This window comes from Dermacentor variabilis, chromosome 8 (assembly GCF_050947875.1).
Source record: "Dermacentor variabilis isolate Ectoservices chromosome 8, ASM5094787v1, whole genome shotgun sequence".
Taxonomy (NCBI): Eukaryota; Metazoa; Arthropoda; class Arachnida; order Ixodida; family Ixodidae; genus Dermacentor; species Dermacentor variabilis.
Genome location: NC_134575.1, coordinates 5,519,303 through 5,532,993, shown reverse-complemented (window position 1 = coordinate 5,532,993; position 13,691 = coordinate 5,519,303). Strand labels below are relative to the sequence as shown.

Below are 13,691 nucleotides of genomic sequence, written 5' to 3'. Positions count from 1 at the left end.
CGGCCAGAAAGGTCCGACAGCGAAAGGTTAAAAAGTGATATGCGAGATAAAATGTACAAAGACAATTGTGGTAGACAAAACAATACGAGAAAGAGAAACAATTAAGAAGCACAAAAGGGAGTCAATCAAACAACATTATTATCTACATGCAAAACACAGGAAATGGACTCTGAAATATGTAGATACAGGCAGAATACTTATTACATGTGTTTTGGAGTCAAGCCCTATATAGAAGTCTTCAATGCAGGCAGAGAATGCAGAATGTTGCCTGGTATACTTTTGCGGCACAGAATGTTGTCCATGATCAAAAAGTTTTGATAACGTATAAGGCCATGGACCACCATATAGAGGAACAAAAGGTCTGACTCAATATATACTGATTTCAGAGCTATGAGTTGAGGTATATTTGGGAGGGCTGGACTATGGTCGCCTGAATAAAAATAGATATAAATTTATTTTGGATGCATTCAATTAGGTCAGAATTAGATTTTCCCATTCTGCCCCAAATTACAGAGGCATTCTCGAGTAGTGGAAGGCACACAGTAGAGTACAACTTCAGAAAGGCAACAGGGGAGTGGAAATCATGCGATATATGACAAACAGTGCAATGAGCGTGAAGGACACACTGTTTTGCATATTTAGCGTGTGAAGAGAAGCTTAGTGTTTTATTAAAGTACACACCGAGATCTTTAATTTCATCGACCCTGGCCAGTGAAGTATCCCATAGGGTTTATGGAACTTGCACGTGGTGTGTTTTCTGGGTATAGCTTATACCATAGCTTTGGAAGCATTTAAATGTAGCTTACTGTCTCTGGACCAGTTTGACAGTGAAAGAAATGTCATTTTGGAAGTCAATGCAGTCGTGACACAATTGACAGTCTTAAATAGCTTTAAGTCGTGAACATACAGAAGAAATGAAGTATCGAATTGCTGATGAAATGTCATTTATGAATAGTACGAAGAGAAGAGGGCCAAGAAGAGACCCTTGAGAAACTCTGCTAGTGGCCTCATAGCTAATAGAACTGTGTTCATGAATGCCAATGAAGCACAATCTGTTGGTTAGGTAATTTGATGGCAGGGCAGTGACGGAAGGAGGTACGTCCATTTGTGTGAACTTTGTAATAAGGAGCTCATGGCAAACTACATCAAATGCTTTACTTAGGTCAACACAGAGAGCGCCTAATTAGCCTCTACTAGTATGTACAACCCGGCTATATCAATCTCACAAAAAAACACCTATCAGTTCGATATAGAGCATAATCCGATACAAGCCTGCTAAATAATTGGATGTCATAAAAGCACATACCATTTATAAAATCACTTTATTAATGAAACTAGCTTAGTTTCGCATGAAATAGTCCTGCATTTTCTGCTTGGGCAATTTTGCTGCCTGCGACGCATGCACTTCGCCACATTAGCTAAGGAGTCGGAGCAGCTGAGGCCACAACTTTCCGCATTCGCACAGAAGCACCGGACAAGTGCGAGTGCACCAAACACTTCGGAGGATGTGCTCCAATCACTTCGGAGGATGTGGGCAAAGGACCGTCGTTGCTTTTCTCATTGTGCCCACTTTCACTTGTGCTCGGTACGATGTCAGCAATGTAGTCTTTGTTTTCGGGCTGTCTTGTGATCGCGACACCATCAGCACTCACGAACTTGTCCACCGTTGATTCGTCAACAGCTTCCGGAAATTCTGTTAGCTTGCTCCAAACTTCGGCAACACCGGCAACGGCTTTGTCGCATTTATCAGAATTTACAGTCATCACCGAGCAAGAGTGCTCCAATCACTTCGGAGGATGTGGCCAAAGGACCGTCATTGCTTTCCTCATTGTGCCCCCTTTTATTTGTGCTCGGTATGATGTCTGCAATGTAGTCTTCGTTTTCCGGGTCTCCCATGGTCGCGACACCATCATCTGCACTCACAAACTCGTCAACAGCTTCCAGAAATTCTGACAGCTTACTCCAAACTTGGGCAACACCGGCAACGGCTTCGTCGCATTCTACAGTCATCACCGAGTATGTGGAGGCTGGCACGTATGAAGCAATTTCGGATGAACCACTTGAACGCGGCCGTGAATACGTGAGGGGCGCCGCAGGCACCACGTCGCGAGTTTGGCCACTTTAGCTCTAATCTCCCCCTTATTTTTTAAGATCGTGCTTAAGGTGCTCCTCTGAATCTTGCACGCTGAAGGGACATCCGACTTCACAACAAAAGGCGAATTCTGCCGCTTCATCACGGCAACACTGCGGGAGAAGGCCCACAAGGCACAAACACAATGAACCAGAAAAGCAGTGAGACAACTCGCACTTGCGCCATCTTGCACGACGAAGGCACAAGAGCCTCTGATTGGCTGTCTGAGCAAGCTCTGTGGGCAGGCCAGGATCATTTTTTACAGGAGGGTGTTGACGACTCGCCCGAGGAAGTGCGGTCACAGTAGGGAGAGCAATTGGATGGAGCCGCGCTGCCTGTCTTCCCTGCCACGGTGAGGGAAAGCCAACTTCCGGGGGCACTTTTCCGCTGCTTGATGTTCGATATATCGGAAGTCGCTGCTATTTTTGTTTGTTGTAAGTGTAATTTTTTGCTATATATAGTCATTGTAACTATACTGTGTTCAGAAATTGTTCAATGTATAGAATAATTCGATGTAACCGGGTTCGATATAGTAGTCGAGTTCGACTGTATCAGTTATAACAATGAAAAGCTGGTGCACCGTCAACTTTTGTATGCTTTTTATGGAGAAATAACCCCCCTAGTACAATGTCCCCATGCTGCAATATTGGTTATAACGATGAAATCTGGCTGCTGGGTACCTGTCCAGAGAGGTAATGGAATGTGAAATCCTTGAAAAGAAAAAAGAAAAAGTGAAATGCGAGCCGCTGCATGATCGCGCGCCACCCCAACTGCCGCTGCGCACTTCTCTGCTGTCGCCCTTCCACCATTCTGAACACGAATGGGTTGTGCCCATAGCTCTGTGCCGCGCCACCCTCTGAAACACGAATGGACCGCCCAACCACGCTGACTCTGCCGGTGCTGCCCCCAGATTGCTCGCTCGGCCTTCATTCTGCGCAATTAAGCTGATTGATGAAATTGCTCATGCTTTTCTTTGTTCGTTTCGTCGAAGTCATTTCTGTCCATGTAGTTTCTCAGCTTCGTTTGACTCGCTGCTGAAACGGAACATCGCTGGTCTACCTGCTGACCATCGGCAATGCACGACATTGCCAGTGAAAAGAAAGCGCACTGCTATAGATTTGGAAACTAAGTGCTTCTAAGTGATGAGGTGATTGTCGCAGACATGCTTGCATCGGACAGCGACATTGGCGGCCATGATGACAGCGCTGATGCAGAAGGGCAGGCTACCTCAGTCTTAGCCATGCGGGAAGTCCTGTAGATGATTCAGTCCCTCATGGGACTGTTTTCGCAAAGGATCTTCCACTTCACTATGTGAAGCACCTGGATGTCTTGAAAAAGGATGTCAACAAGCTTCGCTTAAAGCGAGCAAGGCTGATGGACATGTGGCTTTGTTGTGCAAGCCAGTGGGAAGTACGTGGCAAGATGCTTGTGGTGATCTTGTCCCAGCGTTTCTTCTGGATTCGTCAAGTTGAGATGCTGCCACGGCAACCATCCCATATTTCTTAAAAGGTGCCCTTTGGGGCCACCAAAGCAATGCCTCGGTGGAGCTTGTATGCCACTTGCAGCCCGTGACGCCTGTATGCAGGTTACAGCAGCGCCATTCTTGAACGCTGACATCCACAGCTTGTTAACACGTGATCACAGCGCACAGGAAGCAGGGTTAAACAGTTAAACGAGTTAACACAATCAAAAGCCGGATCGATGAAACTGATGGGGAGGAGAACTGGCCTCCCATTATAGCTTTATCAGAACAGCTATGCCATCTCCCATTTTTATTGTTTTTTTTTCATGAAACCAGGTTATAACAATTATCGGTTATAACAATTAAATTTTCGTGGCACTTGAATACTGCTATAAGTGTATTCAACTGTAGTGTCTTTCGCTTTCAAAAGTTATTTTTGCAACTGAAAACAGTGCAGAGGTAGCTCATTAAACTTGAGCCACCTGAGACCAGGTGACAAAACACACCACGGTTAATTCACACGAAGTTCCACACAGTTCACCAGAACACAAACCACACGAAGTCAGGAGTGCCATATTTCAATCGCTGCAGCGCCAACAAAACCGAAAATGATTTCCTTCAACAGAGTTTCTCAGCTGGGCTCGTTCGCTTGCAGATTAGGAACCGGACCGTCGCGCTATGCCGATTATCAGACTGCAGACTTTGAAAGAATGTTTTCATTTGATTCGAGCACAATAAAATATACGTAGAATGAGCACAAGCGCTGCGGCAATCATAATTCAGTGCTATTTTTAGCAGACAATCACACTGAGATCAGCATAATGACAGTTGGCAGGTTGGATTTGTCGGCGCCATTCAAACTCAGCCCAAATTCTTCCTGCACTGCCACCACCCACGGCAGTAAAACACGTTGTGGGGCTAGTTGGTGCATAACTTACAATAGAATAAGCGCCAAAATTGACGACACACAAGAAGGAATACGGACAGGACAAGGCGCTCATCCAGTCGCATCATTGCCGGCCTAGTATCACAGCACTGCCGTTCAGAAACACTGGCGCGCATATCGTGCATCCATAGCACTCACACAATTGTTGGTGTCAGCGTCTTTGCATTGGTGGCCATCATACACATAGCAGCTGAAGGCATCACGGCCTCTGACTGATGGATGCCAGTGATGCGTTACACGATATTCTAGTATCGGTAGTAGGCGAAATCTACTGCATAGCAACATGTCAGCTAGTTCCTGACTGACACTTTTGACGCATTAGGGCATGCCCACGCATGCCAGTGGTTGGACTCAGCATCTCAATGTGCTAGCTGCCACAAGAAAAGAATGTGAGAAAGCGGCACACACTTGCTTTTATAAGCAACTTGTTGCTATGTGACATGGCACATCAAATGTTTCATTCCTGCGTTTGTGGCCTAATGGACACTGGTGCATGCGCCATTATGTACATGCCAATCCTTTGAAAGAGCTACAGTGCTGCTTTCCAACTACTTTCTTTAAACGTACTGAAAGGTCCCAGCGAGAATACATACATTGCTCTGGAAAGCAAAGTTTTTTAGTTTGAATGTGAAAGCATGCTGCTTCGGTTAATTCGACCCCTACCATCCCTAACCGGCAGCCCTCATGCATGCAGCGGTTACTAAAAGTTTGAAAACACAAGAAATTTAGCAGACGGCACTACTGCTTCTTACCTTTTTTACGGGTGTCACACGGCCTCTTTAGATTGCAATCTAAAGAGCCTGAACTGAACAGAAATTTCCACCTTCGATCGAAACTGGCTGTGTGACACCGGTACAGTTAAACCTCGGCATCACGAACTTTAATATAACGAAATTCTCTGTATAACAAAGTATTTAACTTCTTACAACTTCTTTTCCATAGAACACCTCTTTCTTCTTTTGTGGCTGTGGCTGCACATGGGTGCCAGCGTGGCTGAGTGCATATGCAGCCCACACGTCCTGTTTTAGAGGCAATCTGCCACATCTGCAAAGACTGGGCAAGCTGAGACGGCATGCCATTGTGCATTATCTTTCCGTGCATTTAGCGATAGAGGTCACGTAGTTTCGAGTTTCTGAGATGCGTTGAAGTGAGAGGCAGATCAAACATGTGCTTCCCACAGCCGGTGCTTTCCATGATAATGTTGAACCACTGCAGGCAACACTATCAGTTGCCGGGGAGAAGTGGACTTGAAAGCGTGGCTAGCTTAGCTTCATACCACAAAACACGAGGTGAATATTTCACCAAGTGAAGATACTGTCAACAGGGCATGAAACCATATCTTTCTCTGCCAACAATATGACTTGTTTTTTCTCATTCAGATTTGCTTTTTTCGATTGTCCGGCGATTCGAAAAATTCATCAGCGACTGTAATATTTGCATAAAAGATTGAACTTCAGTATAACTGAATATAACGAAGCAAATTGCAGATTTTACCTTGTTATATTGAGGTTCAACATATTAGAGGCCAACGCTCCTCACACTCACGAAGCCATCCGTTCCTGCTTGCTTGAAGTCAGGTCATGCCTCCATACTCAGCATGGCACCACTTGTCATTTTGCTGTCGTTCATTAATTTGACCTTTTGGATAATTCAACTAAATATTGCAGTCCCGCAAGAGTCGAATTAACGGGAATCAAATGTAGTTGAAAGTGCGAGAATGATTACAGCTACAAGCAAGAAATAAATGGGCAGGTTCTGTCTATACAAAATGAACACACAACGTTTGAAACAGTCATGCAAATGTCAGGGATGGAAGCGCCCAAGAAAGTTTTGTAGCAGCTCTGGGAGCAGCAAATTTCGCACTTTGTAGCAGGTTTGGAGCATGAACTGTCAGTTTTGGAGCAGCAAATAAGAGTTTTGTAGCAGCTTGGTAAATGTCAATATGAGTGAAATACAGGCATATGAAGAAAAGGTACTCCTGATTTCACTTTGCAGAACACTTAGGTTCTGGCAGATCAGTTCTGCGGAAGACGGCAAGGTGAGCAAAATTTATGACGAATAAAAATTGTCCTCCACCTGACTGTAGCATGAAGCTACAAAGGAAACCCATACAGATTTCTTAGAAACCACCATTAAATTACGTATTAGATGTGCCTACTAAATGTGGCCAAGAAAGAAATCACTGAGGCCTTTCCAAGAACAGCGCTCACTCTATGTTGATAGGCTAGTGATAAAGCTAGTCGTTTTTTTTTTCACTGTGAACAAGCAACTACGTAACATTTAATTTTAATGAACTAACATTTATTACCTAATCAATAAGGTCCCAATGCAAAGGTTGTGGAATATGTTGAGAAATGATCAATAACAGCACAGACAGCAACCTAGGTCTTGTTTGAACCTTCTTTTCTTTTTTTCAAACACAAAGGGGGAAAAAAAATTGTGACAATGCGTCCCCGCACCAGTAATATAAGTGGTCTTAGGCGTAAACATGTATTGTGTATTTTATGAATATGCAAACCTGGGGCACAGTCTCGTAATGACTCGGAAAGCGAACTGTTACACAAGATCGTGCTACTTCGCTTATGATAGGGACTGAGGATGCATGCCAAGAACTGCTAACGAGGCAAGAAAAAAGCACAGGCACTCGTTCCCAGTGCCCTTACTTGACAAGGTTTGCGTAAAGTGCGATGCAATCTTTGGTACGCTGCTGTTTTCTTTTTCCTCTCTATTTTTCTTTATTTAGTTTGCAGGATTTCTTTCTCGTTAAAAAAAGTCATAATGAATTAAGTTAAAATGAAACCACTATATGATTATGAAGCATGCCGTAGTGGGGGACTCTGGGTTAATTTTGGCCACCTGGGGTTCTTTAACGGGCACCCAATGCACAGTACACAGCTTTTCATGCATTTCATTCCCCATCGAAATGCAGCCGCGGCGGCCAAGACTTGATCCCGCAACCTCGAGCTTAGCAGCGCAACACAAAAGTCCCCACACCACCATGGCGGGTTCTTCACGAATCCTAGGTTGTTTTAAATGCTGTTATGGGTAATTTGTAAATGTCATCCACAACGTTTTTATTGACATCTTCTTGGTTAGTTAAATTTATAAATTTAGCTAATTAAACATATTCGTGCACAATAAATGAGAAATATTCACAGTGGCCACCACGAACAACAACCATCAAGGTACAGTGAACGCCATTCGCTTGGTGCCCTCAGGTAATTTTTAATTCATGGCAAACTTCAGTTAAGATTGGAGAATACTGCACAATAAATGTGAAATCATCTACTGGTGATTGCACATTTTCCAGTATTTCACATGGCTTGCTGAGGAAAAGCCCCAAGATATTTTTGAAAATGATAAGGGGATAAAAATGTTTACTGGCTTTCCAGCCTGCGTTGTCAAATATTTTGAATAAGCTTGATTATTTAGGCTTATTCGCGGTTCCGCCACAGGCTCCATAAAGCCACTGCTAAATGCCAACCATTATTCCATTTGCCGAATAATTATTTATTAAAATTTGTGGACTCTTATCTGTGCAATTCGCGTCGTGAACATTGTTGCCGCAATCGCAATTTCGGAGGTCTGCGGTTTAACGTTTATTTATGACCACAACTTGGCAGCTAAGGTTGACTAAATATGAAACTTAACATCCTTGGCTTGCTTTCTGCGGCGGCAAGACCCTGATTTTGTGCGGTGTGGCTGGGCAGAAAATAGTGTAGCCCGAGTGCAAATTTGAGTTACGGTATTTGTGACCAAGAAGTTTCGTGAAAGCAAGCAGATTGTTTGTCGGTGTGCCACACTATCCACCCGGTGACCGAACGTGGTGCATGTGTGAAATAGATTTAGAATGTCACACACACGGTGTTTCGCCCATTAATCGATGCAGATGTACCAATATGGTGCAAAATCGAGTGCTAAAATTTATAACAAAACTGACGAGCTACACGCTAAGCAGATTGTACGACCTTATTCATTCGGTGCGGCTTTCCTTTCTGACTGCTCGATGAAATATGCGCCAGTTCCACTCTTTAGCTCGTCTGCATATACGCAAACACGCAACACTTTTATAATACATTCGTAATGCATTGTCTAGCATAAAACGGTTTTCATTTTCTTGTGGCCTAGTTACAATTAGGTCACCAAACACACTCACACTTGAAGGACGCCAATGCTGAAATGGATTGCTTAGGCTTGGATTGCAGGGCTAAGCACTAGCCAACGCATGTCTATGGCTGTGGGTTTGCCACAAGACACGCATATGCTGCTAAATTTGGCAACTTCATTCGAAATTAGTGGTTTGGCACAAGTTGGCGCAATTGGAGCAGCACTTCCATCCCTGAAACGTGGACCCGAATTAAAAAGGATCGGCCAGATAAAATCACTGCAGTTAATCAGCATGGCTGCGATTCAAATGTCTTAATAAGGAAATGCTTGGGATGGCGAATGTTCTAAATTAAACAGAGGGTTCTGGAAAAGAATGGGGCCCTCTGAAAGGTACACAATGCACCAAGCTAACCTTGACAGCCATTTCCAGGTTGCTTTTCTGGTGAACCATCTTGTTGACAGTGCCGAATGCACCTCTGCCAATCTCACCAAGGTCCATCAGATCTTCTGCGGTGAAATCATACTCCTGCAAAAAGGACCATGTCTCAACAAAAAGAAAACTATTTTCTTACACCACCACCAATGTAATAAGATTTGCTCAACACAGTAATGATGATAGAGCCCTGCTCATTGCATGAGTTAGCATTTCTGGTAAATGGTACCAGGAAAGATAACCTTAAAATTTGAAATATACTAGTCAAAGCAAATAAAATAAATATCTGCTGAAAATCACTTTGAACTGTTGTTGTCTTGTGCTGTTACACAAGATGACTATCAGTTCAAAAAGAATGATGAGCTTTTCTAAAGATGCTGTGAACACATTATCTCCTCTAGAGTTGCCGAGACCTCTACTTTTCAAACAGAGAACTCTCGGACTTTATTACAGCCTTATCATGTCTAGAGCATTGTGTTATTACAGTACCTACAAGAAACAGCCATATATGGTCTGTACCTCCATTTCGTACAACTTATAAGTATCAAACTTTGGCATACAACGTCCCAACAACACTAAACACATATGAAAACACAACCAGTTGCAGTAAAAAACAGTTACTTTCTTTCTTTTGTTCTATTGTTTGCTAGTAAAAGATTCAGTACCTATAAATATCTACAATATATAATATATATGCTGCTTGCAAATCAGTCATTAAAAACATTGAATTTTTTGTTGTTTTTTTGCAGCATTTTTAGTGTGTTTGTGTGAGTGTAAATATGCAGTACTATGAGTCGAAATTTGCATATGCATTTTCATGTGCATCATACGTATTTCAAGTGTATTTATGTGATTTATGAATGTTATATTATGCATTGCAATCTGCACGTTTTTCATTTTTGCCTTTGTAACGGCGTATCTTAGTCCTTTTCCTGTGCACCTTGTATAGCCGCTGCCATGTAACGGTCACCTGGGCTCCGTCAATCCGTTATTACGGCTTTTAGCCTAGCGGACCTTCAGCATATTGCCTGGTAAATAAACTTGAACTTGCACTTGATTTGTGTGCATTTACACAGGGTGTTTTTTTTAGCTGCACCGAAGTTTTCAATGATTTCCTAGGGCAGATAGCACAATTCTAACCCTTGATATAAATTACTCAATGAGGAGGCCGTTACTTCTACGAGAAATCAAAATGTTCAATTGAATAATTAACATAGTTATGATAATTATTATTTTAATTAATTATTTTTCCGCACATATTTCAATCTACAAATTGTAGCCATTGAGTTCGCAAGGCGTATTCACTTGGAACAGATTCTCTGGACTGCACAAGTTTCAAGATATTTTTCAAAGTGTCCGACGAAATGCATTGGCATTCCAGTAAATTTTCTAAGAAACAGCCGCTTTATGCATTGAAGCACAAAAGTAATTGGAGCACCAATGCCTTTCGACGGAAACTTCGAAAATTAATATCTCGGAACTGGCGCTGTCCAGAGAATTTGTTCCACGTGGATGCGCCGTGCCAACTATGTTCATAAATCCATAGATTGAGATATGTGGCATAGAGTAAGTAATTAAAACATTAATTAGTGTAATTACATTACTTACTAATATACACATATATATATGTTGATGAAATGTATCGATTAAATATTCATGCAAAGGCAGCCAGAACTTTGGCAGTCATCATACAGAGGGGCGCAGGATTGGTCTTGTTAAAGCATGGCTCATAGTTTTGATGGCAGTCATTTCTGAAAACAAATATTGTTGGAAGTTGAATGCTCCGTTCACTCTTCTGTTTCTTTGTGCAGACTATAAAAGCTATCTGCCATCATACGTTCATTCCACAGAGCAAATTCGGTCAGTGACTGTATTTGTGTCAGTTAAAAACCAATTTCACTGTAAACTAAACAAAAATAAATGTTCATAAAATTATTGGTGTCACTATGACCATCACAAAAGCTGGTAGGTATGCAGTACTCACCTCTTCAGGTGATATCTTGAGCTTTCCTGATGAGTGAATTTTTGGTGGCAACCATACCCGTTCACTGTGTGAGAAGGTGAAGTTTAGCAGTGCGGCTACAAACAGTTGCAGCAACATTCAGGTCATACATAACCAGGCATTAAAGGTAATATCATTCAGTTTTTATTTGTCTGATTCCTACTCAATGCTTCAAGCATATATAGGTTGTTTTCTGCCTCTAGCATAATAAAATGTTATCTTGGTATAGTATACTGGTGCCATAAATTTGTTGATGGCAAATTATTCCCGTAATTCTTCCTATGCAATTTCCTCAATCAAGTTCTTCCTGCTTTGCCTCACAGAATAAATTTTTGCTGCTTCAACTAACGACGCATTACAGAAAATTTCCTTCCAAACTTCTTCATATTGTTCTGGAAGTCATAACCCATCAGCAGCAAGCAATTGTACATTACTACATTGTTTAAATGTACAGTACCATCTTATCTAGCGTCTTTGTAGTCACTGTTGCTTTTGATTTTTTTTGTATCTTGTGTTTATTCCTTTTACTGCTGCTTGTAACGATGCAGTACTTATGTTATGGTCACTACTCACAAGAGGTCTGCTTCAACTTAGCTCTAACACTAAGGTCTCAGTATGTGCTTATGAAACAATGCGTTAATTTTGTGAGTGCAAACAATACCCCTGTCACACGGCAAATCTAGTAAAATTTCAAAAAAATGCCATTTGTTGCGATTAATGTCATTATCACAGCACGCTGTCACATGGTGAAAATTAATGTCCTTTGAAAATGATGACAATGACGACAGTTAAAAAGAGAGAGAGAGAGAGAGAGAGAGAGAGAGAGAGAGAGAGAGAGAGAGTAAAAATAGCCTTGAATCCACTTTTGTCTAATACTTATTTTCCAATATGCTAAATTCCACTGGAATATGTGATCGTCCCTTTCACATTCGATCACTAACTTGTCGACATTGCCAACGAAGTCGATTCGAGCCAAGATAAGGCAAGGAACATGGCGAAAAGCACGATGGGCGCATCCACTACACCTGCTAAAGTGGAACGAGAGCGGCAGTTGTATGTCATCACCGTTCTTATGTGCATGCGGGCTCCTAATATTCTCGTTCTTGGCGCGTGCCACCGGAAAGCACACGCATGCTTTTACGTCAAGTTAATCGAAGTGGCCGCGGCCAATGCTCCGGTACGAACCAACACAACTGCTGTAGCGAAAGCTAAAGACAGGTGTCTAGTCACTGAAATGAGAGCAGCTTTCTGTAATTACACACATGATGGGCTTCAATGTCGTTAAAGTAATAATTAGGTAATAAAATTGATAGAATAACTGTTCTTTTTTGTTAAACAAAAAAAAAAAAAAAAAGCATGTGCTGTTTGCGGAACACCAGTACACTGGTGGTGTCGAGGATACACATGCGGTTCCAAAACGAATCCGAATGAGTTTGGCGAACTCATTCGTTTGTAAATGTCATTTTCGACGAATGTCATTACGTTTTAACCATGCAACAGCCAACAAACGGCATTATCAGCGAATGTCATTTGTTGTAAATGAAATTAGATTTGTTGTGTGACAGGGTATAAGAAATAAACTGAAAATACAAGAATGCAGCAAGCCTGTGCTGAAAGTAGTGCAAAATGCTGTTGACACACTTATACCTGCCAACGTGTCAACCCTAAAATTAGTAAAAGTCCCACAGACACAATAGCGAGGGGGAGGACGGGAACAGAAAGCATTTTCTTAAATGTTCACGCCAAGCATACATCCTTTCGTAGGACACATACACGCTTTCTTTTATTTTTATTTATTTAAAATATCTTACAGGGACATTTGAGGGCATTGAGTAAGGGGAGGTACAATGTAAGTGTTTCTGCAGGAGTAACCAATATAAATATTAATACATGCCAGTCATAGGATACCAAAAACAAAGTTCAAATATGTTTGTCCAGGGTAAACTTGAGGCAGCGTAATAACAGGGAAGGAAAGGAGGTCAAAAAACATCCTGATACAATGTTGCCACAAGAAGCTTTGCAATTTTTCACGAAAGGCATCACGATTTGTTAGTCACGCAGTGTTATCAGGAAGACTGTTCTATACTGTTCTGACACATGGTAGTGCTGATGCGTTAAATGACAGTGTATTGCCAAAGACGCGCACAAAACTGTGGCTATTGTTAAGGTGACATGACATGCGTGCTGGTGCTTCAAGAGGCATCACATGAGATCAATTACAATGAAAGTATATATGGAAAAGACAAAGAAGATTTATTGTGCAACAAGTTTCAAGTGGCTGGAACAAAATATCTGCTTTAATCTTTATTACGCTGCAAGTTCTGTCGTAGTTATTTGTGATGAAGCGCGCTGTTCTAGTTTGAATTGATTCTAGTATAACTAAATTCTACTGATGAGGCAAATTCTAATTGTGGGTGAACAAAAGTCTGATATGCCAATTTACGAACCATAGCAGGAGATTTAGGCAAGTTCCGTCGGAGATAACCTAGAGTTTTCGAGGCTTTTGCAAAGGTAGCTGTTATGTGTGTACTCCAGGAAAGATTTGGTGCAAGTTCAATACCAAGGTATTTATAGGACGATGTCAGAAGGACAATGGTGTTATTTATGACG

General features: G+C 41.9%; 1 protein-coding gene across 1 annotated transcript in view; it reads right to left on the bottom strand.

Moving 5' to 3' along the window:
* Window positions 1-13,691, bottom strand: part of LOC142589538 (dual specificity mitogen-activated protein kinase kinase 4-like) — a 59,929-nt gene that overhangs the window by 42,337 nt on the left and 3,901 nt on the right. Inside the window, exons 3-4 of the mRNA XM_075700965.1 lie at window positions 11,064-11,127; window positions 9,059-9,172 (exon numbers count right to left, since the gene is read on the bottom strand). Coding sequence (XP_075557080.1) covers window positions 9,059-9,172; window positions 11,064-11,127 — 178 coding nt within the window. The remainder of the gene's footprint in view (window positions 1-9,058; window positions 9,173-11,063; window positions 11,128-13,691) is intronic.